Source organism: Schistocerca americana, chromosome 11 (assembly GCF_021461395.2).
Source record: "Schistocerca americana isolate TAMUIC-IGC-003095 chromosome 11, iqSchAmer2.1, whole genome shotgun sequence".
In the NCBI taxonomy this organism is placed as follows: Eukaryota; Metazoa; Arthropoda; class Insecta; order Orthoptera; family Acrididae; genus Schistocerca; species Schistocerca americana.
Window position 1 is genome coordinate 119546644 of NC_060129.1, and position 27408 is coordinate 119574051.

Sequence of the window (27408 nt, forward strand, 5' to 3'; positions counted from 1 at the left end):
CACACACTACGCTGCAGAGTTCATTCTGGAAACAAAGGGGAGACTGCTTATGAGCCATGTATATCCATCTAAAGGAACGATTCATTGTCTAAGGAGTCATGGGCCATACTCTGAAGTATTTATACAGAGTACAAAAAACTCTGACAAACGTATGTGCATGTGCCAACATTGGTGCAATCCTACCAGAGTGCGAAGCATATCAAGATCTGCGAACTCAAGTAAGAATAAATGATGTACACTCCTGGAAATTGAAATAAGAACACCGTGAATTCATTGTCCCAGGAAGGGGAAACTTTATTGACACATTCCTGAGGTCAGATACATCACATGATCACACTGACAGAACCACAGGCACATAGACACAGGCAACAGAGCATGCACAATGTCGGCACTAGTACAGTGTATATCCACCTTTCGCAGCAATGCAGGCTGCTGTTCTCCCATGGAGACGATCGTAGAGCTGCTGGATGTAGTCCTGTGGAACGGCTTGCCATGCCATTTCCACCTGGCGCCTCAGTTGGACCAGCGTTCGTGCTGGACGTGCAGACCACGTGAGACGACGCTTCATCCAGTCCCAAACATGCTCAATGGGGGACAGATCCGGAGATCTTGCTGGCCAGGGTAGTTGACTTACACCTTCTAGAGCACGTTGGGTGGCACGGGATACATGCGGACGTGCATTGTACTGTTGGAACAGCAAGTTCCCTTGCCGGTCTAGGAATGGTAGAACGATGGGTTCGATGACGGTTTGGATGTACCGTGCACTATTCAGTGTCCCCTCGACGATCACCAGTGGTGTACGGCCAGTGTAGGAGATCGCTCCCCACACCATGATGCCGGGTGTTGGCCCTGTGTGCCTCGGTCGTATGCAGTCCTGATTGTGGCGCTCACCTGCACGGCGCCAAACACGCATACGACCATCATTGGCACCAAGGCAGAAGCGACTCTCATCGCTGAAGACGACACGTCTCCATTCGTCCTTCCATTCACGCCTGTCGCGACACCACTGGAGGTGGGCTGCACGATGTTGGGGCGTGAGCGGAAGACGGCCTAACGGTGTGCGGGACCGTAGCCCAGCTTCATGGAGACGGTTGCGAATGGTCCTCGCCGATACCCCAGGAGCAACAGTGTCCCTAATTTGCTGGGAAGTGGCGGTGCGGTCCCCTACGGCACTGCGTAGGATCCTACGGTCTTGGCGTGCATCCGTGCGTCGCTGCGGTCCGGTCCCAGGTCGACGGGCACGTGCACCTTCCGCCGACCACTGGCGACAACATCGATGTACTGTGGAGACCTCACGCCCCACGTGTTGAGCAATTCGGCGGTACGTCCACCCGGCCTCCCGCATGCCCACTATACGCCCTCGCTCAAAGTCCGTCAACTGCACATACGGTTCACGTCCACGCTGTCGCGGCATGCTACCAGTGTTAAAGACTGCGATGGAGCTCCGTATGCCACGGCAAACTGGCTGACACTGACGGCGGCGGTGCACAAATGCTGCGCAGCTAGCGCCATTCGACGGCCAACACCGCGGTTCCTGGTGTGTCCGCTGTGCCGTGCGTGTGATCATTCCTTGTACAGCCCTCTCGCAGTGTCCGGAGCAAGTATGGTGGGTCTGACACACCGGTGTCAATGTGTTCTTTTTTCCATTTCCAGGAGTGTACTATATGATATTGTTAGAAACGAAGACCACAGGTAAACTCCGTAACATATAAAGGCACGGCAAGAGAAAACGCGGCAGTTCATCACAGTTTGAGGCACATACTGTGCAACAAGTGGCAGAGCTGGCGGAATCAGCAGGATGAATGTGAACCTGTGCATGACCTATGCAGTTCTTCCTGCAAGGGCAGACTGCTGGATGTTTTCTATGGTCGATCCATTATAAAGTCCAACTGGTTGACACCACTCGTTCTGCAGATGACAGTGGTAGTGCATCGGTTGGCCCCACTACAGGGCTGAAGGGTGGTGTGTTGGGATTGCTTGGGCATGGTATGGGATTACTGCAACTCCAGTTCTAGACAATTAACATGCTTTCCCCCAGCAGCTGGGGACTCTGCCATGTAGACATAAGTAATGCTAGCGTAGGTTACAGACATAGAATTCCACAAGAGGGTCTTCCTAAGGCATACAACTTGCCTGGCTCTGAGGTGTTACGATGGTTAATATTAGCGACTGCCAGTAAACCAATTTTTGCAATGGTAGTTTAGGCGACAACCAATTTAGCTTTCTTTGCTCCCTAACCGTATCCCATGTCTTCAAGAGAGCAGCAGGTTAGTCTGGCGATGTTGGTGGTACAGGATCACCAGATGCTCTTCCCACCACCAGCCCTCCCCAGCTCATCCTCCTCCCCACCGGGGCGGAATTTCTGTATCCCATCTGTCTAGCTACTGCACCATTGCAACAGTGTGAGAACGTTTTTCAAAATGTTCACTATCATATAAGTACAGAAGGACGTGGGTACCAGCCTGTACTGTCTAAGTCATACGTAATACTCGTAATTTACCAGGTGGATTCGATCAGGGGCCAATGTGCCTCCCTGAAATCTAGCCCCGGTGATGTATGTGGACATACAGTAGCTGAGAGTCTACAAGTGCGAGAGTTACTGCACAGTCATCTTAACAGTTCATGCATCCAAGCTGCTGACAAGAATAATGTACAGGAGAATGCAAAAAAAAAAAAAACAATTGAGGATGTATTAGATGACGATCAGTTTGGCCTTAGGAAAGGTAAAGGCTCCAGGGAGGCAGGTCTGACAATGTGGTTGATAATAGAAGCAAGGCCAAAGAAAAATCTAGATGCATTCATAGGATCTGTTGACCTGGAAAAAGCATCCAACAGTGTCAAACGATGAAAGGTATTCGAAATCGTGAGAGAAGCAGCGGTAACCTATAGGGAAAAGTGGGTTATATACAATAGGTATCAGAGCCAAGACGGAATAATAAGAGTGGAAGAGCAAGAAAGAAGTGCTCAGATTAAAAAGGGCGCCCCTACTGTTCAATTTGTACATCGAAGAAGCAATGATGGAAATAAAAGAAATGCTCACGAGTGGAATTAAAATCACGGTGAAAGGATATCAGTGATATGATTCGCTGATGATGTTGCTATCCTGATTGAAGAATTATAAGATCTGCTGAATGTTATGAACAGTCTAATTAGTACAGAATACTGACTGATAGTAAACTGAAGAAAGGCGAAAGTAATGAGAAGTAGCAGAAATGAGAACAGCAGGAAACTTAACATCGCAACTGGGGAGGACGAAGTAGATGAAGTCAAGGAATTCTGCTACCAAGGCAACGAAATTATCCATGATGTATGGATCTCAGACGACATAAAAGGCAGACTAGCACTGGCAAAAAGGGCATTGTTGGTCAAGAGAAGTCTACTAGCATCAAAGATATGCCTTAATCTGAAGAAGAATTTTCTGGCAGTATACGTTTGAAGCATAGAATTGTACGGCAGTAAGGCATGGACTCCTGGAAAACTGGAAAAGAGTCGAAGCATTTGAGATGTGGTGCTACAGAAGAATGTTGAAAATTAATTGGAAGGAACACATAGAAAATGTTGTGGGGAAGGCTAACCAAAGACTGCGTTTTATTGGCAGGACACTTGGAAAATGTAACAGACCTACTAAGGAGACTGCCTATACTACGCTTGTCCGTCCTCTTTTAGAATACTGCTGCGCAGTGTGAGATCCTTACCAGATAGGACTGACGGAGTACATCCAAAAGTTCAAAGACAGGCAGCACGTTTTTTATTATCGCAAAATATGGGAGAGAGTGTCACAGAAATGAAACAGGATTTGGGATGGACATCATTAAAAGAAAGGCTTTTTTCGTTGTGACGGAATCTTCTCACGCAATTCCAATCACCAACTTTCTCGTCCGAAGGCGAAAATATTTTGTTGACACCGACTTGCATAGGGAGAAACGATCACGAAGATAAAATAAGGGAAATCAGAGCTTGTACGGAAAGATATAGGTGTTCGTTCTTTCCGTGCACTATACGAGATTGGAATAATAGGGAATTGTGAAGGCGGTTCGATGAACCCACTGCCAGGCACTTAAATGTGATTTGCAGAGTAGCCATGTAGATGTAGATGTAAAATTAGGTGCACTGATAAGGAATGAGGAGGAGAATCAGCGAGGAAAGGAGTGTGTGGAAAACACTCATAATAAGAAGGGACTAGATGATAGAACAACTGTTAAGATGCCCAGGAAATAACTTGCAAAGCACTAGAGGGAGTTGTACAGGATACAAACTGAAGAGGAAAACAGAGATTGGAATACATGTAGCAAATAGTTAAGCACATAGTTTGCAAGTGCTACTGTGAGATGCACAGGTTCGCAAAGGAGAGGGATTCGTAGTGGTCCACAAGAAACCAGTCAGAAGACTGACGACTCACACAAAAAGTTTAAAAAAATTCAGACAGATCGATCAAGCGTCTTTTTCTTATATTTTTTTAATATTTAATTTTACCCATTATTGAATATGTTTAGACTACATTACAAATCTTGAGGTGAATGTCTGGTTACAGTTGTATATAAGGTGCTGCAGCTGTTAGAAATAAGACCTCTGAAGTGTGGGAGGTCGGGATTTTAAGCAATAATAAATACGTAAACAGATGTTGGGTATTGTTGAAAGCTCACCTGCGACCGGACGAGGCGGTGTCTGCGGCTGCTGCCGACGAACGAGGTGACGGTGGTGACGCCAGCGCCGGACGCCTTGTCAGGGGCCTGCCCTGGGGGCGGCGGCTCGCCCCCACCCCCTCCGTCCGCCCCCGGCACGTCGAGGCAGGCGGCGGCGGGCGACGCGGCCGGCGCAGACATGGCCGCCGGGGGAACCCCAGGGCCCAGGCTGGGGAATCCCGGGCCCACTGACACGCACATGCCTGCAACAGGTGGTCAGGCGTGCCAACTACGAACAGGCTGTGTTTATGGGAACTCTTAAAATGACAACAAAGTTTATATATCTACGCGAGAAAAATGGCTATGTTTCAGATGGTCGGCAGAGCTTAGTAGTATTACCTATATTCAGGGTGTTACAAAAAGGTACGGCCAAACTTTCAGGAAACATTCCTCACACACAAAGAAAGAAAATATGTTATGTGGACATGTGTCCGGAAACGCTTACTTTCCATGTTAGAGCTCATTTTATTACTTCTCTTCAAATCACATTAATCATGGAATGGAAACACACAGCAACAGAACGTACCGGCGTGACTTCAAACACTTTGTTACAGGAAATGTTCAAAATGTCCTCCGTTAGCGAGGATACATGCATCCACCTCCGTCGCATGGAATCCCTATGCGCTGATGCAGCCCTGGAGAATGGCGTATTGTATCACAGCCGTCCGCAATACGAGCACGAAGAGTCTCTACATTTGGTACCGGGGTTGCGTAGACAAGAGCTTTCAAATGCCGCCATAAATGAAAGTCAAGAGAGTTGAGGTCAGGAGAGCGTGGAGACCACGGAATTGGTCCACCTCTACCAATCCGTTGGCCACCGAATCTGTTGTTGAGAAGCGTACGAACACTTCGACTGAAATGTGCGGGAGCTCCATCGTGCACGAACCACATGTTGTGTCGTACTTGTAAAGGCACATGTTCTAGCAGCACAGGTAGAGTATCCCGAAAGAAATCGTGATAACGTGCTCCATTGAGCGTAGGTGGAAGAACGTGGGGCCCAATCGAGACATACCAACAGTGCATGCCCAAACGTTCACAGATAATCTGTGTTGATGACGTGATTGCACAATTGCGTGCGGATTCTCGTCAGCCCACACATGTCGATTGTGAAAATTTACAATTTGATCACGTAAAGAGAACATTTGCACCGAAATGAGGATTGACACATTGTCGGATGAACCATTCGCAGAAGTGTACCCGTGGAGGCCAATCAGCTACTGATAGTGCCTGCACACGCTGTACACGGTACGGAAACAACTGGTTCTCCCATAGCACTCTCCATACAGTGACGTGGTCAACGTTACCTTGTACAGCAGCAACTTCTCTGACGCTGACATTAGGGTTATCATCAACTGCACGAAGAATTGTCTCGTCCATTGCAGGTGTCCTCGTCGTTCTAGGTCTTCCCCAGTCATGAGTCATAGGCTCGAATGTTTCGTGCTCCCTAAGACGCCGATCAATTGCTTCGATCGTCTTCTTGTCGGGACACCTTCGTTCTGGAAATCTGTCTCGATACAAACGTACCGCGCCACGGCTATTGCCCCGTGCTAATCCCTACATCAAATGGGCATCGCCAACTCCGCATTTGTAAACATTGCACTGACTGCAAAACCACGTTCGTGATGAACACTAACCTGTTGACGCTACGTACTGATGTAGAGCAATGAGTCGCATGTCAACACAAGCACCGAAGTCAACATTACCTTCCTTCAATTGGGCCAACTGGCGGTGAATCGAGGAAGTACAGTACATACGGACGAAACTAAAATGAGCTCTAACAAGGAAATTAAGCGTTTCCGGACACATGTCCACATAACATCTTTTCTTTGTTTGTGTGTGAGGAATGTTTCCTGAAAGATTGGCCATACCTTTTTGTAACACCCTGTTTAACATGTAAGCATAAATGTGGTGTAAAGTATACAACACAGTAGCAACAATGGCAACAGTGACAACATTGTTACATAAATTCTACAACAATGGCCTTTGATATACGTTTCAATAAACTGTCCCTCCTTGTAACAATGTGTAAGTACTGCAGTTTCACACACTAATTGTTGAGCAAATGTGTGACTCCAATTGGTTAGTAATAAAAAAAGTGTGCATACCGTAATGAAGCCACTGACTTTTGAAATAGAGTGCAGATTTGCGCAACATAAAGACATGGAGTCTTACATAAAGTCTAAGGCGCTTTGTCCTTTAGAATAATTTAGGTTAAGTAGTGTGTAAGCTTAGGGTCTGATGACCTCAGCAACACAGGATTTCACACACATTTGAACGTTTTCTTACATAAAGCATTATCCAAACGAATGTTAGATAAATAAGGGGACCACACTGATATCAGACCTTTAAAATTTTTATATATTTCTGTCACGTGAAGTTCAGAACTCAAATACACCTCTCCCGAAGCAGTTCGATGCAACTCTCAAAAATTCTCAAGAAAATAGACTTTGAAGTTTTCCAAACTTGCTTAATGTGCTAAAGTAAGAATCAGCAGTGTGGTGGTTCTGGAGCAGAGTGCTACAGCTTACGGCGGAAGGCTTTGGGTTTGAAAGATTATTTCTGTGAAGGGTAAAGCACATAAAGTGCAGAAGAATCGTGATCGCTCTATCCAGTCTCTTTCCCGTCATTATTTTTTCTCTTTTCTGTTTGCAGTTCGGATACTTACGCCATTTTAATATACACGGTGACTCACTAACGTTTGCCACCTAGAATAACTCTGAAAGTATGACAGGAGCTCAAAAGTTTGGGGGGGAAAAGTTGTGTGGAACAATGGGGGCCATAATATGACATTGGTTTTTTAGTGCTAGGTGGGGTCTCTTCAGAGATATGAAGGTAAACTTCGCTTTTTTTTAATAGGCTGCTACAGTTTGGTACTTATTTTCTGATAGCGACCTCCGAGACGAATGCAATGATGTCTAACAGTAAGGTTTTTGAAAGTCAAAAAGGCGGCATGAGCGTCCATTTGCTGAAGCTGTTCCAAGTGATGACCATTGGTATCAATGCAGTGCTGCAATCTTCTTATCATGGACTGAGTGGTATTTCTTATCACATCGTCACTTATCGAAGCACATGCTCTGACAATTCTCTCTGGCATATGTTCAGGTGTAGTTGGAACGTCTTTATAAACAATGTCTTTTACGAAGCCCCACAAGAAAAATTTTAGAGGCGTCAAGTCTGGCGAACGAGCTGGCCACGTCGCATCTCCTCCTAGTCCAATCAAACGATTTGGGAATTGTTTCTGCGACTCATTTCTAGCCATCAGCGAAAAATGTGCCGGACATCCATCGTGTTAACACCACTTTCTGTTCTTTGTTCCTAAAGGTATTTCTTCCAATAACAGATGTAATGTTTCTTGCAAGAATGTACTGTACTTCCTACCATATCTCTGAAGCGAGCCCACCTAGCAACCAAAAACCAACGTCATATTATGGCCCCCGTTGTCCCACGCGACTTTTATCGGACAAACTTTTCAGCTCCAATCATACTTTCGAAGTTATTCCTAGTGGCAATAGTTAGTGACTCACCCTGTATAATTCATCAAATACATGCTACTTAACACATCTAATTGTCATTTTTATGAAAACTTCACATATTCTTATTTCTTATTATATACCGCAAACAAAAATCCCGTATTCATTGCAAAGAAACATTCTTAGTTACGTTTTTTTTTTTTTTTTTTTTTTTTTTTTTTTTTTTTTTTTTTTTTTTGGTCATCAGTCTACTGACTGGTTTGATGCGACCCGCCACGAATTCCTTTCCTGTGCTAACCTCTTCATCTCAGAGTAGCACTTGCAACCTGCGTCCTCAATTGTTTGCTTGACGTATTCCAATCTCTGTCTTCCTCTACAGTTTTTGCCCTCTACACCTCCCTCTAGAACCATGGAAGTCATTCCCTCATGTCTTAGCAGATGTCCTATCATCCTGTCCCTTCTCCTTATCAGTGTTTTCCACATATTCCTTTCCTGTCCGATTCTGCGTAGAACCTCCTCATTCCTTACCTTATCAGTCCACCTAATTTTCAGCATTCGTCTATAGCACCACATCTCAAATGCTTCGATTCTCTTCTGTTCCGGTTTTCCCACAGTCCATGTTTCACTACCATACAATGCTGTACTCCAGACGTACATCCTCAGAAATTTCTTCCTCAGATTAAGGCTGGTATTTGATATTAGTAGACTTCTCTTGGCCAGAAATGCCTTTTTTGCCATAGCGAGTCTGCTTTTGATGTCCTCCTTGCTCCGTCCATCATTGGTTATTTCACTGCCTACGTAGCAGAATTCCTTAACTTCATTGACTTCGTGACCATCAATCCTGATGTTAAGTTTCTCGCTGTTCTCATTTCTACTACTCCTCATTACCTTCGTCTCTCTCCGATTTACTCTCAAACCATACTGTGTACTCATTAGACTGTTCATTCCGTTCAGCAGATCATTTAATTCTTCTTCACTTTCACTCAGGATAGCAATGTCATCAGCGAATCGTATCATTGATATCCTTTCGCCTTGTATTTTAATTCCACACCTGAACCTTTCTTTTATTTCCATCATTGCTTCCTCGATGTACAGATTGAAGAGTAGGGGCGAAAGGCTACAGCCTTGTCTTACACTCTTCTTAATACGAGCACTTCGTTCTTGATCGTCCACTCTTATTATACCCTCTTGGTTGTTTTACATATTGTATATGACCCGTATCTCCCTATAGCTTACCCCTACTTTTTTCAGAATCTCGAACAGCTTGCACCATTTTATATTGTCGAATGCTTTTTCCAGGTCGACAAATCTTATGAAAGTGTCTTGATTTTTCTGTAGCCCTGCTTCCATTATTAGACGCAACGTCAGAATTGCCTCTCTCGTCCCTTTACTTTTCCTAAAGCCAAACTGATCGTCACCTAGCGCATTCTCAATTTTTTTTTCCATTCTTCTGTATATTATTCTTGTAAGCAGCTTCGATGCGTGAGCTGTTAAGCTGATTGTGCGATAATTCTCGCACATGTCAGCTCTTGCCGTCTTCGGAATTGTGTGGATCATGCTTTTCCGAAAGTCAGATGGTATGTCGCCAGACTCATATATTCTACACACCAACGTGAATAGCCGTTTTGTTGCCAAGATTGCGAATTTTAGAATTTTTTTTTTTTTCTCTTTTTGTATTTTACGTTTCACGAAATGCTTGCGAACTTTCCTCTTTGTTTAAGAATTTGTTTTCGTCAGGATTCGAACCTAGGCACTCTCCCCCCCCCCCCCCTCCGCCGGCCACGGTGGTCTCGTGGTTCTAGGCGCGCAGTCCGGAACCGTGCGACTGCTGCGGTCGCTGGTTCGAATCCTGCCTCGGGCATGGATGTGTGTGATGTCCTTAGGTTGAATAGGTTTAAGTAGTTCTAAGTTCTAGGGGACTGATGACCACAGCAGTTGAGTCCCATAGTGCTCAGAGCCATTTGAACCATTTTTGAACCCCCACCCCCATTCAGCAAGTGAGCATTCTACTACACTCCTGGAAATTGAAATAAGAACACCGTGAATTCATTGTCCCAGGAAGGGGAAACTTTATTGACACATTCCTGGGGTCAGATACATCACATGATCACACTGACAGAACCACAGGCACATAGACACAGGCAACAGAGCATGCACAATGTCGGCACTAGTACAGTGTATATCCACCTTTCGCAGCAATGCAGGCTGCTATTCTCCCATGGAGACGATCGTAGAGATGCTGGATGTAGTCCTGTGGAACGGCTTACCATGCCATTTCCACCTGGCGCCTCAGTTGGACCAGCGTTCGTGCTGGACGTGCAGACCGCGTGAGACGACGCTTCATCCAGTCCCAAACATGCTCAATGGGGGACAGATCCGGAGATCTTGCTGGCCAGGGTAGTTGACTTACACCTTCTAGAGCACGTTGGGTGGCACGGGATACATGCGGACGTGCATTGTCCTGTTGGAACAGCAAGTTCCCTTGCCGGTCTAGGAATGGTAGAACGATGGGTTCGATGACGGTTTGGATGTACCGTGCACTATTCAGTGTCCCCTCGACGATCACCAGTGGTGTACGGCCAGTGTAGGAGATCGCTCCCCACACCATGATGCCGGGTGTTGGCCCTGTGTGCCTCGGTCGTATGCAGTCCTGATTGTGGCGCTCACCTGCACGGCGCCAAACACGCATACGACCATCATTGGCACCAAGGCAGAAGCGACTCTCATCGCTGAAGACGACACGTCACCATTCGTCCCTCCATTCACGCCTGTCGCGACACCACTGGAGGCGGGCTGCACGATGTTGGGGCGTGAGCGGAAGACGGCCTAACGGTGTGCGGGACCGTAGCCCAGCTTCATGGAGACGGTTGCGAATGGTCCTCGCCGATACTCCAGGAGCAACAGTGTCCCTAATTTGCTGGGAAGTGGCGGTGTGGTCCCCTACGGCACTGCGTAGGATCCTACGGTCTTGGCGTGCATCCGTGCGTCGCTGCGGTCCGGTCCCAGGTCGACGGGCACGTGCACCTTCCGCCGACCACTGGCGACAACATCGATGTACTGTGGAGACCTCACGCCCCACGTGTTGAGCAACTCGGCGGTACGTCCACCCGGCCTCCCGCATGCCCACTATACGCCCTCGCTCAAAGTCCGCCAACTGCACATACGGTTCACGTCCACGCTGTCGCGGCATGCTACCAGTGCTAAAGACTGCGATGGAGCTCCGTATGCCACGGCAAACTGGCTGACACTGACGGCGGCGGTGCACAAATGCTGCGCAGCTAGCGCCATTCGACGGCCAACACCGCGGTTCCTGGTGTGTCCGCTGTGCCGTGCGTGTGATCATTGCTTGTACAGCCCTCTCGCAGTGTCCGGAGCAAGTATGGTGGGTCTGACACACCGGTGTGAATGTGTTCTTTTCTCCATTTCCAGGAGTGTACATTAGCCACCCTGCGTGTAAACTAAAGGGAAAAAGGTACAAAACCTTAGTTTCCCATGTTAAAAAGGGGCGGAAAAATTCAAAGGAGGTTTTATCAAGTATGTCTGTGAGGTGCATCGTACTGCTTTGGGAGTGGTGTATTTCGGTTTTGAACGTCACCTGACATAAATACACCGAAAAGCCAAAGGAACTGGTACATCTGCCTATTATCATGTACGGCCCTCGCGAGCATGCAGTAGTGCCGCGATAGTGTTGTCGGGCCCAGGCGAGGTGGCTAAAAAAAATGGTTCAAATGGCTCTGAGCACTATGGGACTTAACATCTGCGGTCATCAGTCCCCTAGAACTTAGAACTACTTAAACCTAACTAACCAAAGGACATCACACAACACCCAGCCATCACGAGGCAGAGAAAATCCCTGACCCCGCCGGGAATCGAACCCGGGAACCCGGGCGTGGGAAGCGAGAACGCTACCGCACGACCACGAGATGCGGACCCAGGCGAGGTGCAAAGCTCTGTGTCGTGCAGTCATCAAGTGTACACGAGTGGGCCTTCGGCTCCGAACGCCCATAGCGATGATGTTTCGTTGAATGCTTCGAACGCTAACACTTGTTGATGGCCCAGCACTGAAATCTGCAGTAATCCGAAACGTTGAACGATTCTCTTGTCATTGGTCCAGTTCCTGCAAGATCTTTTTTCGGCCGCGGCGATGCCGGAAATTTGATGTTTTACAGGATTCACGGTACACTCGTGAAATGGTCGTACGGGAAAATCCTCATTCCATCGCTAGCTCGGAGATGCTGTGTCCCATCGATCGTGCGCCGACTATACCACCACGTTCAAACTCACTTAAATCTTGATAAGCTGCCATTGTAGCAGCAGTAACCGATCTTACAACTGCGCCAGACACTTGTTGTCTTATATAGGCGTTGCCGACCGCAGCGCCGTATTCTGCCTGTTTACGTGTCTCTGTATTTGCAGAAATCGTACCATGCAATAAGTTGGTTAACTGAATGGACAGCATGGTCAGTATTCTTCCAAAACAAAGGGAGCAGATGGTGAAGGCTGAATTATGGGCTACCGCAAGAATCTGTGTTATTTCCAACACTTTTTAATCCTTATACCACCGATACGCCCAAGACTATGGCAAAAATTATACAATTTGCCGACGGCCTCGCACAAGCTGAATAAGCAAGAAAGCTGGAAGAGTGTGTAGTATCTTTGACCACAGATTTATTCATGTTGTTGTTGTGGTCTTCAGTCCTGAGACTGGTTTGATGCAGCTCTCCATGCTACTCTATCCTGTGCAAGCTTCTTCATCTCCCAGTACCTATTGGAACCTACATCCTTTTGAATCTGCTTAGTGTACTGATCTCTTGGTCTCCCTCTACGATTTTTACCCTCCACGCTGCCCTCCAATGCTAATTTGGTGATCCCTTGATGCCTCAGAACATGTCTTTCCAACCGATCCCTTCTTCTAGTCAAGTTGTGCCACAAACTCCTCTTCTCCCCAATCCTATTCAATACCTCCTCATTAGTTATGTAATCTACCCATCTAATCTTCAGCATTCTTCTGTAGCACCACATTTCGAAAGCTCCCATTATTTTCTTGTCCAAACTATTTATCGTCCACGTTTCACTTCCATACATGGCCATACTACATACAAATACTTTCAGAAACGACTTCCTGACACTTAAATCTATACTCGATGTTAACAAATTTCTCTTCTTCAGAAACGCTTTCCTTGCCATTGCCAGTCTACATTTTATATCCTCTCTACTTCGACCATCTTCAGTTATTTTGCTCCCCAAATAGCAAAACTCCTTTACTACTTGAAGTGTCTCATTTCCTAATCTAATTCCCTCAGCATAATGGGCAACTATCCCAAGAAGTGGAGATTGAGCCAAATCCATCTAAAACGGAGGTAAATCCTTACCGTCTTAAGAACAGTGTGGCAATAAATGGTCTTCAGAAATGCTCCGCTGGAACGTAACCCATACCCAAAATACTTTAGGGGCGTTTTAGACCGGGATGTTACCTTTAAGAACCATTTAGGAAAGGTAGAAAAAAAAAAAAGAAGAGCAAGACAGGATTGATATTGTCAGAAAGCTGCCTGGTTTACAATGGAGTCGACTTCAGACACCCCTCGTGCTGCTCTCAACTGGTATTAATTTTTTCCACGGCAGAATATTGTGCTCCACCATGGAAAAATACTGCACATGTAAGCATACCTGACGTCAAATTGCATCAATCAATGAGAATAATCAGTAGCACTACTAAATCTACACCACTTCCATGGTTTCTCGTATTCCGTAGTATTGCAGCTCCATCAAATAAGACGAGATCCAGCAGCAATAAGAGAGTTCCAAAAGTGTTTCACTCGCTTCTGTATAATCAAGTATAACATACAGCTGCCATCAGACTCAAATCTAGAAAACCACCCTGGCCAACGCAAGATGTACCTCTTGTATGTGATGTCCTTCTAGAATGGAAAGAAGCTTGGCGGAAATTTCCTCCCACTAATTCTCATAACTACATCTGCATCTACATAGATACCCCGCAAGCCACCCTACGGTGCGTGGCGGAGGGTACACTGTACCAATACTAGACATTTCCTTTCCTGTTCCACTCGCACTAATTTCTCGTATCTTATCTTCGTGGTCCTTACCCGTGATGTGTGTTGGCGCCAATAGAATCGTTCGGCAGTCACCTTCAAACGCCGGTTCTCTAAATTCTCTCAACAGTGATTCTCCAAAAGAACATCGCCTTCCCTCCAGGGGTTCCCATTTGAATTCCCGAAGCATCTCCGTAACACTTACGTGTTGTTCGAACGTATCAGTAACTGATCTAGCAGCCCGCCTCTGAATTGCTTCGATGACTTCCTTCAGTCCGACCTGATACGGATCCCAAACACTCGAGCAGTACTCAAGAGTAGGTCGCACCAGCGTCCTATATGCTGTCTGCTTTACATGTGAACCACTCTTTCCTAAAATTCTCCCAATAAACCGAAGCCAACAACCACTTGCCTTCCCCATTACAGTTATGACATGGTCGTTCCATCACATATCGCTTTGCAGCGTCACGCACAGATACTTAAACGACCTGACTGTACCAAGCAGGACACTAGTAATACTGTATTTGCCGGCCGCTGTCGCCGAGCGGTTCTAGGCGCTTCAGTCCGGAACCGCGCTGCTGCAACGGTCGCAGGTTCGAATCCTGCCTCGGGCATGGATGTGTGTGATCTCCTTAGGTTAGTTAGGTTTAAGTAGTTCTAAGTCTAGGAGGTAGCGTCTTTGATTCATAATGAAAACGTCTTCAGTCCCGGGTTCGATCCCCACCACTGCCTAAAGTTTGATAAATACTCAGCATTGGCGGCCGAAGACTTCCGGCATAAGAAGTCAGACTCATTCTGACAACGGCCTTGTCAAAGAGGGCTGAGGAGCGGATAGAGGTTCAGGGCACTCTCTTGTCCTAGGGGTGGGAAATTGACCCTAAAGGCGGAAGAATCAGCAATGATCAACGACATGAGGATGCAGAAGGCAATGGAAACCACTGCATTAAAGACACGTAACGTGTATCCACAGGACATGTGGCCTGTAATTGAAGAAGTTTCATGAAGATCTCTCCAGTGGCAAAAGATTCCGGAATAGTCCCCCATTCGGATCTCCGGGAGGGGACTGCCAAGGGGGAGGTTACCATGAGAAAAAGATTGAATAATCAACGAAAGGATAACGTTCTACGAGTCGGGGTGTGGAATGTCAGAAGCTTGAACGTGGTAGGGAAACTAGAAAATCTGAAAAGGGAAATGCAAAGGCTCAATCTAGATATAGTAGGGGTCAGTGAAGTGAAGTGGAAGGAAGACAAGGATTTCTGGTCAGATGAGTATCGGGTAACACCAACAGCAGCAGAAAATGGTATAACAGGTGTAGGATTCGTTATGAATAGCAAGTGTGTGTTATTGTGAACAGTTCAGTGACCGGGTTGTTCTAATCAGAATCGATAGCAGACCAACACCGACAACGATAGTTCAGGTATACATGCCGACGTCGCAAGCTGAACAGATAGAGAAAGTGTATGAGGATATTGAAAGGGTAATGCAGTATGTAAAGGGGGACGAAAATCTAATAGTAATGGGCGACTGGAATGCAGTTGTAGGGGAAGGAGCAGAAGAAAAGGTTACAGGAGAATATGGGCTTGGGACAAGAAATGAAAGAGGAGAAAGACTAATTGAGTTCTGTAACAAGTTTCAGCTAGTAATAGCGAATACCCTGTTCAAGAATCACAAGAAAAGGAGGTATACTTGGAAAAGGCCGGGAGATACGGGAAGATTTCAATTAGATTACATCATGGTCAGACAGAGTTTCCGAAATCAGGTACTGGACTGTAAGGCGTACCGAGGAGCAGATATAGACTCAGATCACAATATACACTCCTGGAAATTGAAATAAGAACACCGTGAATTCATTGTCCCAGGAAGGGGAAACTTTATGGACACATTCCTGGGGTCAGATACATCACATGATCACACTGACAGAACCACAGGCACATAGACACAGGCAACAGAGCATGCACAATGTCGGCACTAGTACAGTGTATATCCACCTTTCGCAGCAATGCAGGCTGCTATTCTCCCATGGAGACGATCGTAGAGATGCTGGATGTAGTCCTGTGGAACGGCTTGCCATGCCATTTCCACCTGGCGCCTCAGTTGGACCAGCGTTCGTGCTGGACTTGCAGACCACGTGAGACGACGCTTCATCCAGTCCCAAACATGCTCAGTGGGGGACAGATCCGGAGATCTTGCTGGCCAGGGTAGTTGACTTACACCTTCTAGAGCACGTTGGGTGGCACGGGATACATGCGGACGTGCATTGTCCTGTTGGAACAGCAAGTTCCCTTGCCGGTCTAGGAATGGTAGAACGATGGGTTCGATGACGGTTTGGATGTACCGTGCACTATTCAGTGTCCCCTCCACGATCACCGGTGGTGTACGGCCAGTGTAGGAGATCGCTCCCCACACCATGATGCCGGGTGATGGCCCTGTGTGCCTCGGTTGTATGCAGTCCTGATTGTGGCGCTCACCTGCACGGCCCCAAACACGCATACGACCATCATTGGCACCAAGGCAGAAGCGACTCTCATCGCTGAAGACGACACGTCTCCATTCGTCCCTCCATTCACGCCTGTCGCGACACCACTGTAGGCGGGCTGCACGATGTTGGGGCGTGAGCGGAAGACGGCCTAACGGTGTGCGGGACCGTAGCCCAGCTTCATGGAGACGGTTGCGAATGGTCCTCGCCGATACCCCAGGAGCAACAGTGTCCCTAATTTGCTGGGAAGTGGCGGTGCGGTCTCCTACGGCACTGCGTAGGATCCTACGGTCTTGGCGTGCATCTGTGCGTCGCTGCGGTCCGGTCCCAGGTCGACGGGCACGTGCACCTTCCGCCGACCACTGGCGACAACATCGATGTACTGTGGAGACCTCACGCCCCACGTGTTGAGCAATTCGGCGGTACGTCCACCCGGCCTCCCGCATGCCCACTATACGCCCTCGCTCAAAGTCCGTCAACTGCACATACGGTTCACGTCCACGCTGTCGCGGCATGCTACCAGTGTTAAAGACTGCGATGGAGCTCCGTATGCCACGGCAAACTGGCTGACACTGACGGCGGCGGTGCACAAATGCTGCGCAGCTAGCGCCATTCGACGGCCAACACCGCGGTTCCTGGTGTGTCCGCTGTGCCGTGCGTGTGATCATTGCTTGTACAGCCCTCTCGCAGTGTCCGGAGCAAGTATGGTGGGTCTGACACACCGGTGTCAATGTGTTCTTTTTTCCATTTCCTGGAGTGTAGTAGTGATGAAGAGTAGGCTGAAGTTCAAGACGTTAGTCAGGAAGAATCAATACGCAAAGAAGTGGGATACGGAAGTACTAAGGAATGACGAGATACGTTTGAAGTTCTCTAACGCTGTAGATACAGCAATAAGGAATAGTGCGGTAGGCAGTACAGTTGAAGAGGAATGGACATCTCTAAAAAGGGGCATCACAGAAGTTGGGAAGGAAAACATAGGTACAAAGAAGGTAGCTGCGAAGAAACCATGGGTAACAGAAGAAATACTTCAGTTGATTGATGAAAGGAGGAAGTACAAACATGTTCCGGGAAAATCAGGAATACAGAAATACAAGTCACTGAGGAATGAAATAAATAGGAAGTGCAGGGAAGCTAAGACGAAATGGCTGCAGGAAAAATGTGAAGACATCGAAAAAGATATGATTTTCGGAAGGACAGACTCAGCATACAGGAAAGTCAAAACAACCTTTGGTGACATTAAAAGCAACGGTGGTAACATTAAGAGTGCAACGGGAATTCCACTGTTAAATGCAGAGGAGAGAGCAGATAGGTGGAAAGAATACATTGAAAGCCTCTATGAGGGTGAAGATCTGTCTGATGTCATAGAAGAAGAAACAGGAGTCGATTTAGAAAAGATAGGGGATCCAGTATTAGAATCGGAATTTAAAAGAGCTTTGGAGGAGTTACGGTCAAATAAGGCAGAAGGGATAGATAACATTCCATCAGAATTTCTAAAATCATTGGGGGAAGTGGCAACAAAACGACTATTCACGTTGGTGTGTAGAATATATGAGTCTGGCGACATACTATCTGACTTTCGGAAAAGCATCATCCACACAATTCCGAAGACGGCAAGAGCTGACAAGTGCGAGAATTGTCACACAATCAGCTTAACAGCTCATGCATCGAAGCTGCTTACAAGAATAATACGCAGAAGAATGGAAAAGAAAATTGAGAATGCCCTAGGTGACGATCAGTTTGGTTGTAGGAAAAGTAAAGGGACGAGAGAGGCAATTCTGACGTTACGGCAAATAATGGAAGCAAGGCTAAAGAAAAATCAAGACACTTTCATAGGATTTGTCGACCTGGAAAAAGCGTTCGACAATATAAAATGGTGTAAGCTGTTCGAGATTCTGAAAAAAGTAGGGGTAAGCTATAGGGAGAGACGAGTCATATACAATATGTACAACAACCAAGAGGGAATAATAAGAGTGGACGATCAAGAACGAAGTGCTCGTATTAAGAAGGGTGTAAGACAAGGCTGTAGCCTTTCGCCCCTACTCTTCAATCTGTACATCGAGGAAGCAATGATGGAAATAAAAGAAAGGTTCAGGAGTGGAATTAAAATACAAGGCGAAAGGATATCAATGATACGATTCGCTGATGACATTGCTATCCTGAGTGAAAGTGAAGAAGAATTAAATGATCTGCTGAACGGAATGAACAGACTAATGAATACACAATATGGTTTGAGAGTAAATCGGAGAAAGACGAAGGTAATGAGAAGTAGTAGAAATGAGAACAACGAGAAACTTAACATCAGGATTGATGGTCACGAAGTCAATGAAGTTAAGGAATTCTGCTACCTAGGCAGTAAAATAACCAATGACGGACGGAGCAAGGAGAACATCAAAAGCAGACTCGCTATGGCAAAAAAGGCATTTCTGGCCAAGAGAAGTCTATTAATATCAAATACCGGCCTTAATTTGAGGAAGAAATTTCTGAGGATGTACGTCTGCAGTACAGCATTGTATGGTAGTGAAACATGGACTGTGGGAAAACCGGAACAGAAGAGAATCGAAGCATTTGAGATGTGGTGCTATAGACGAATGTTGAAAATTAGGTGGATTGATAAGGTAAGGAATGAGAAGGTTCTACGCAGAATCGGAGAGGAAAGGAATATGTGGAAAACACTGATAAGGAGAAGGGACTGGATGATAGGACATCTGCTAAGACATGAGGGAATGACTTCCATGGTACTAGACGGAGCTGTAGAGGGCAAAAACTGTAGAGGAAGACAGAGATTGGAATACGTTAAGCAAATAATAGAGGACGTAGGTTGCAAGTGGTACTCTGAGATGAAGAGGTTAGCACAGGAAAGGAATTCGTGGCGGGCCGCATCAAACCAGTCAGTAGACTGATGACAAAAAAAAAAAAAAGTCTAGGGGACTGATGACCTCAGATCAATACTGTATGCTAACATTACAGATTTGATCTTCCTACTCATCAGCATTAACTTACATTTTTCTACATTTAGGGCTAGCTGCCATTCATCATAACCAACCAGAAATTTTGTGATCACTCAACTTCGACACCTTACCGTACACCACGGTATCATCAGGGAACAACCGCAAATTGACCCTAAGAAACGTGTGAATGGATTCGGTCTTTCCAAAAAATTGTGGACAGGCCTCAATTGATTCCGTACAGTTCGTGGAAGATGTGGTGCCTGACAATATTAATGAGGGTTTAACGATGCCCCGGCGAATGACTGTGTGATCCTGTGCAAGCGACACAGAACAGAGTGTATACTACGAAAATTTCCTGGTAGACTCAGAGAGCTACATTTGGTGACAAAAAGAAGTGTACAATGGTTAAGAGATCCAGATATTCAGTCAGAATTTTTTCTCTGGTTTGATTGTTTGCTTCTTCACATTACGTATATTTTTGTGTATTTTTAACCTTTTACATACGAGGTGCGGCTAGTAAAAAACCGGACTGATGCTGGAAAAACATTTATTTACAATTATTTACAATTTCATGTTATCTCCTTCAATGTACTCTCCTCCTCGGTCTCTACACCGCTCCATACGAATTTTCCACTGTTCATAGCAATGCTGCAGATCATTTTCGGTAAGTCCATACATTACTTCCGTCGCTTTTTCTTTTACTGCTTCAACAGTCTCAAATCTAGTTCCTTTCAAAGCTGACTTGACTTTAGGGAAAAGAAAAAAGTCACAGGGGGCCAAATCAGGTGAGTAGGGTGGATGATCTAAGATGGGAATGTTGTGTTTTGCCAAAAACGTCTTCACTGACAACGCACTGTGAGCTGGGGCATTGTCTTGGTGAAGGATCCGTGACTTTTTTCTCCACAAATCGTTCCGTTTTCTCCGTACTCGCTCACGTAGGGTAGCCAGGACGCTAATGTAGTAATGCTGATTCACTGTTTGTCCCTCTGGTACCCAATCAATGTGCACAATCCCTTTGATGTAAAAAAAAAACCATCATCATTGCCTTGAATTTCGATTTTGACATTCGTGCTTTTTTTTGTCGTGGAGAACCAGGAGTTTTCCAATGCATCGATTGGCGTTTAGTTTCGGGATCGTAAGTAAAAAACCACGATTCATCGCAAGTAATAACATTTTGTAAGAAGGTGGGATCATTTTCAATGTTTTCCAGGATGTCAGAACAAATTATTCTTCGGCGTTCCTTCTGTTCAATTGTGAGACACTTTGGAACCATTTCTGAACACACTTTGTTCATGTTGAAACTTTCATGAAGAATCTGCCTAACACTTTCTTGTCAACTCCTGTTAACTCAGACACTGGTCTGATTGTTAAACGGCGATCTTGTCAAACAAGTTTACCGATTTTTTCAATGTTTGCATCAGTTTTTGCTGACAATGGTGTGCCAGTGGAGTGTCATCACTGGTGTCTTCGCGGCCATCTTTAAATCGTTTAAACCACTCAAACACTTGTGTTCGCGATAAACAATCATCGCCACACACTTGTTGTAACATTACAAACGTTTCACTTGCAGATTTTCCTAGTTTGAAACAAAATTTGATGTTAACACGCTGTTCTTTCTGTACATTCAACATTTTCCGACGCACAGACAAAACGTCAACTACTTAAAACAGACGCCACGGGCAGACTGAGTGCAGGAGGCAGATGAAACTCGAGCAGTAGGCGGAGCGAGAGTCACGTGACAGGCCACGCGACTTTCAGCCTTATTGCATTCGTGTTATTGTTTCACCAGTACTAGTCCGGTTTTTTTCTAGCCACAGCTCGTATGAAGTACTTATACAGGGTGCGGCACGTAAAACCACCCTGTTGTACGCGACGATAAGGCTCCACTGCGTGCCCGCGCCGCATGTCAATAATAATGGAAAACCAGAAATTCCGTCCTCACAGTTGGCCACGAACTAATCATTTCCTCTCATGTAGCGACACTGCGCGGATGTTCGTCGAAACCAGCTGAGAAAAAGGCCTGGTCGTGCGAAGCCAGGTTAGTGTGAATGTGTGTTAATGCCAAATTTGTTACCCGAGGGTGTTGCCATTGTTGAAGCGTTCATTCGTTCTGGATCTTCTGTGAAAAGAAAGAATTTGTTTCAGGAGACATTTTCAGGACGTTCTGTGGCAGCAAGAAACACCATAATGGAACTGATTGAAAAATGGCGGCATTTAGGATCGGTTCAAAATGTTCCCAGTAACAGACCTCCACCTGTCTGCACACCTGAATGAAAGAGGCAGGTGCAGCAGATAATCGCAAGAAGTACGCCAACCAGGAGATTGAGTCAACTGCCTGATGGGAGAGAGAGAAGTTGCAGCCGTGTTTTAAAGGGACTGAAGAGGAAACCGCACCGGGTAAGTGTTGTGCAAGAACTGAAGGCGCCAGACCTGCAGAAGAGAGTGCATTTGTCTTCATGGCTGCTGGGAAATGTTGCCAGTGGTGTATAGGACCCAGTAAGGCTCATCGTGAGTGATGAGGCGTGGACCCACCTGTCTGGGCACATAGATTCCAAAAACAACTGGTATTGGTCCACAGAAAATCCACACGCGTGTGCTATTTACGCTACATGCATTATGGGGCCCATATTTTTGAAACTCGGGATGACCCGCCAGGTTAGCCGAGAGCACTAATGCTTTGCTTCCTTGACTCAGGTAGGCGCGCCTGCCCCGGATCAAATCCGCCCAGCGGGTTAACGACGAGGGCCAGCCCGACGGCCAGCCTAGATGTGGTTTTTAGGGGTTTTTCCACATCCCGATAGGTGAATACTGGGCTGATCCCCACGTTCCGTGTCAGTTACACAACTCGCAGACATTTGAAAACGTTTCCACGGCTTACACTGTCCGCCCCCAACAGCTGAGTGATCACCGTGACAAACTGCTGTCCTACAGGTCTGGGTTCGATTCCCGGCTGAGTCGGAGATTTTCTACGCTCAGAGAGTGGGTGTTGTCTTCATCATCATTTCATCCCCATCCGGCGCGCAGGTCGCCCAATGTGGCGTCGAGCGTAGTAAGACCTGCACCAAGGCGGCCGGACCTGCCGCGTAAGGGACCTCCCGGCCAATGACGCCAAACACTCATTTCCATTTCCTTGGCTTACACTACACGCAAACAGATGGGGTACACTAATTCCGTCCTATGGGGTTCGCAGTGGCGATAGGAAGGACATTCGGCCACCCTCTGCAACTATGCCAAATCAATAGTATCCGGGCGCCCCGTGTGACGTGGGACAATGGCCCCAAGAAAGAGAAATATTTTGAGACTCGGATAGGAGCATGGAATGTCAGATACATTAATAAGGCAGGTAGGTTAGAAAATTTAAAAAGCGAAATGGATAGGTTAAAGTTAGATATAGATAGTAGTGAAGTTCGGTGGCAGGAAGAACAAGGCATCTGTTCAGGCGAATACAGGTTTACAAATACAAAATCAAATAGGGGTAATGCAGGAGTAGGTTTAGTAATCGATAAAAAAAAAGTAGGAGCGCGGGTAAGCTACTACGAACAGCATAGTGAACACATTATTGAAGTAAAGATAGACACGAAGCCCTCGCCTACTACAGTAGTACAAGTATATATGCCAACTAGCTTGGCAGATGATGAAGAGATTGAAGAAATGCATGATGAGGTAAAAGCAGTTACTCAGATAGTGAATGGAGACGAAAATTTAATAGTCATGGGGGACTGGAATTCGATAGTAGGAAAAGGAAGAGTAAGAAACGTAGTAGGTGAACATGGGGGTAAGCAATGAAAGAGGAAACCGCCTGGTAGAATTTTGCACAGAGCATAACTTAATCATTATCTTGGTTCAAGAATCATGAAAAAAAGTCGAATACGTGGAAGAGGCCTGCAGACACTGGAATATTTCAGATACACTACTGGCCATTCAAATTGCTACACCACGAAGATGACGTGCTACAGACGCGAAATTTAACCGACAGGAAGAAGATGCTGTGATATGCTAATTATTAGCTTTTCAGAGCATTCACACAAGGTTGGCGCCGGTGGCGACACCTACAACGTGCTGACATGAGGAAAGTTTCCAACCGATTTCTCATACACAAACAGCAGTTGAGCGGCGTTGCCTAGTCAAACGTTGTTGTGATGCCTCGTGTAAGGAGGAGAAAAGCGTACCATAACGTTTCCGACTTTGATAAAGGTCGCATTGTAGCCTATCGCGATTGCGGTTTATCGTATCGCGACATTGCTGCTCGCGTTGGTAGAGATCCAATGACTGTTAGCAGAATATGGAATCGGTGGGTTCAGGAGAGTAATACGGAACGCCGCGCTGGATCCCAACGGCCTCGTATCACTAGCAGTCGAGATGACAGGCATCTTATCCGCATGGCTGTAACGGATCGTGCAGCCACGTCTCGGTCCCTGAGTCGACAGATGGGGACGTTTGCAAGACAACAACCATCTGCACGAACAGTTCCACGACGTTTGCAGCAGCACGGACTATCAGCTCGGAGACCGTGGCTGTGGTTACCCTTGACGTTGCATCACAGACAGGAGCGCCCGCGATGGTGTACTCAACGACGAACCAGGGTGCACGAATGGCAAAACGTCATTTTTTCGGTTGAATCCAGGTTCTCTTTACAGCATCATTACGGTCGCATCTGTGTTTGGTGACATCGTGGTGAACGCACATTGGAAGCGTGTATTCGTCATCGCCAAACTGGCGTATCACCCAGCGTGATGGTATGGAGTGCCACTGGTTACACGTCTCGGTCACCTCTTGTTCGCATTGACGGCACTTTGAACAGTGGACGTTACATTTCAGATGTGTTACGACCTGTGGATCTACTCTTCATGTGATCCCTGCGAAACACTGCATTTCAGCAGGATAATACACGACCGCATGTTGCAGATCCTGTACGGGCCTTTCTGGATACATAAAATGTTCGAATGATGCCCTGGCCAGTACATTCTCCAGATCTCTCACCAACTGAAAACGTCTGGTCAATGGTGGCCGAGCAACTGGCTCGTCACAATACGCCAGTCGCTACTCTTGATGAACTGTGGTATCGTGTAGAAGGAGCACGGCAGCTATACCTGTACACGCCATCCGAACTCTGACTCAATGCCCAGGCGTATCGAGGCCGTTATTACGGCCAGAGATGGTTGTTCTGGGTACTGATTTCTCAGGATCTAGGCACCCAAACCGCGTGAAAATGTAATCACATATCAGTTCTAGTGTAATATATTTGCCCAATGAATACCCGTTTATCATGTGTATTTCTTCTCGGTGTAGCAATTTTAAGGGCCATTAGTGTTTATATAATAGTAATTTATATAAATTTATATAAATAGTAATAAAGTGATTATATAATAGTAAGACAGAGATTTAGGAATCAGGTTTTAAATTGTAAGACATTTTCAGGGGCAGATGTGGATTCTGAACACAATCTACTGGTTATGAATTGTAGATTAAAAGGGAAGAAACTGCAAAAAGGTGGGAATTTAAGGAGATTGGACCTGGATAAACTGAGTAAACCAGACATTGTACAGAGTTTCAGAGAGAGCATTAGGGAACGACTGACAAGAGCAGGAGAAAAATGCAGTAGAGGAAGACTGTGTAACTTTGAGAGATGAAATAGTGAAGGCAGCAGATGATCAAGTAGGTAAAAAGACCAGGGTTGGTGGAAATCCTTGGGTAACAGAAGATGTATTGAATTTAAGTGATGAAAGGAGAAAATAGAAAAACGGAGTAGATGAAGCAGGCGAAACGGAATACAAACGTCTCAAAAATGAGATCGACAGGAAGTGCAAAGTGGCTAAGCAGGAATAGCTATAAGACAAATGCAAGGATGTAGAGGCATATATCACTATAGGTATGATAGCTACTTCTTACAGGAAAATTAAAGAGACCTTTGGATGAAAGAGAACCACTTGTATCAGTGTCAAGAGCTCAGTTCTAAGCAAAGAAGTGAAGGTGGAAAGGTGGAAGGAGTATATAGAGGGTCTATACAAGGGCGATGGAGTTCAGCGAAATACTATGGAAATGGAAGAGGAGGTAGATGAAGATGAAATGAGAGATACGATACTGCGTGAAGAGTTTGACAGAGCACTGAAAGTGCTAAGTCAAAACTAGGCCCTGGGAGTAGACAACATTTCATTAGAACTACTGAATACCCTCAGACTTCAAGAAGGCTGTAATAATTCCAATCGCAAGGAAAGCAAGTGTTGACTATCAGTTGAATAAGTAAAGGCTGCAAAATACTAACACGAATTATTTGTATTTGAATGGAAAAACTGGTAGAAATCGACCTCGGGGAAGATCAGTTCCGATTCCGTAGAACCTACGACTTACCTTAGAAGATGGTTTAAGGAAAGGCAAACCTACGTTTCTAACATTTGTAGACTTAGAGGAAGCTTTTGACAATGTTGACTGGAATACTCTCTTTCAAATTCTAAAGGTGGCAGGGGTAAAATACAGGGAGCGAATGGCTATTTACAATTTGTACAGATGGCAGTTATAAGAGTCGTGGGACATGAAAGGGAAGCAGTGGCTCGGAAGGGAGTGAGACAGTGTTCTAGCCTATCCCCGATGTTATTCAATCTGTATATTGAGCAAGCAGTAAAGGAAACAAAAGAAAAATTCGGAGTAGGTATTAAAATCCAAGCAGAAGAAATAAAAACTTTGAGGTTTGCCGATGACATTGTAATTCTGTCAGAGACAGCAAAGGACTTGGAAGAGCAGTTGAACGGAATTGACAGTGTCTTGAAAGCAGGGTATAAGATGAACATCAACAAAAGCAAAACGAGGATAATGCAATGTAGTCGAATTAAATCGGGCGATGCTGAGGGAATTAGACTAGGAAATGAGATACTTAAAGTAGTAAAGAAGTTTTGCTATTTGGGAAGCAAAATAACTGATGATGGTCGAAGTAGAGAAGATATAAAATGTAGACTGGCAGTGGCAAGGAAAGCGTTTCTGAAAAAGAGAAATTTGTTAACATCGAGTACAGATTTAAGCGTCAGGAAGTCGTTTCTGAAAGTATATCTATGGAGTGTAGCCATGTATGGAAGTGAAACATGGACGATAAATAGTATGGACAAGAAGAGAATAGAAGCTTTCGAAATGTGGTGCTACAGAAGAATGCTGAGGATTAGATGGGTAGATCACACAACTAATAAGGAGGTATTGAATAGAATTGGGGGGGAAGAGGAGTTTGTGGCACAACTTGACTAGAAGAAGGGATCGGTTGGTAGGACATGTTCTGAGGCATCAAGGGATCACCAGTTTAGTATTGGAGGGCGGCGTGGAGGGTAAAAATCGTAGAGGGAGACCAAGAGATGAATACACTAAGCAGATTCAGAAGGATCTAGGCTGTAGTAGGTACTGGGAGATGAAGAAGCTTGCACAGGATAGAGTAGCATGGAGAGCTGCATCAAACCAGTCTCATGACTGAAGACCACAACAAAAACAACATTCTTTGAGACTAGATTGAACAGTGACGTATATCTGGGAATACGGGAGGAGTTTTATTCAAATTTGACAGAAGAGAAGCGTCGGATGTGTTGCTTTCAGCAGGACGGTGCAACACGCCACACATCAGCTGCGTCATTGCCCTGTGTGGATGAGGTGTTTATATCAGAGAGGGCAACCAGCAAAGGCTTTCCTATGTCATTAGACTTGTCCACTTCTGGCTGTTACTTCTGGGGACTGTTAAAGGAACGAGTATACGGAACATACCCATACACAACTTGAAACAGCACAACTCTGTGGATGATCATAAAATTT

General features: G+C 45.9%; 1 protein-coding gene across 1 annotated transcript in view; it reads right to left on the minus strand.

Moving 5' to 3' along the window:
* Positions 1 to 214: 214 nt before the first annotated feature.
* Positions 215 to 27408, minus strand: part of LOC124553355 — a 705505-nt gene continuing 678311 nt past the window's right edge. The window contains exons 4-5 of the mRNA XM_047127229.1: positions 4644 to 4885; positions 215 to 241 (exon numbers count right to left, since the gene is read on the minus strand). Coding sequence (XP_046983185.1) covers positions 215 to 241; positions 4644 to 4885 — 269 coding nt within the window. The remainder of the gene's footprint in view (positions 242 to 4643; positions 4886 to 27408) is intronic.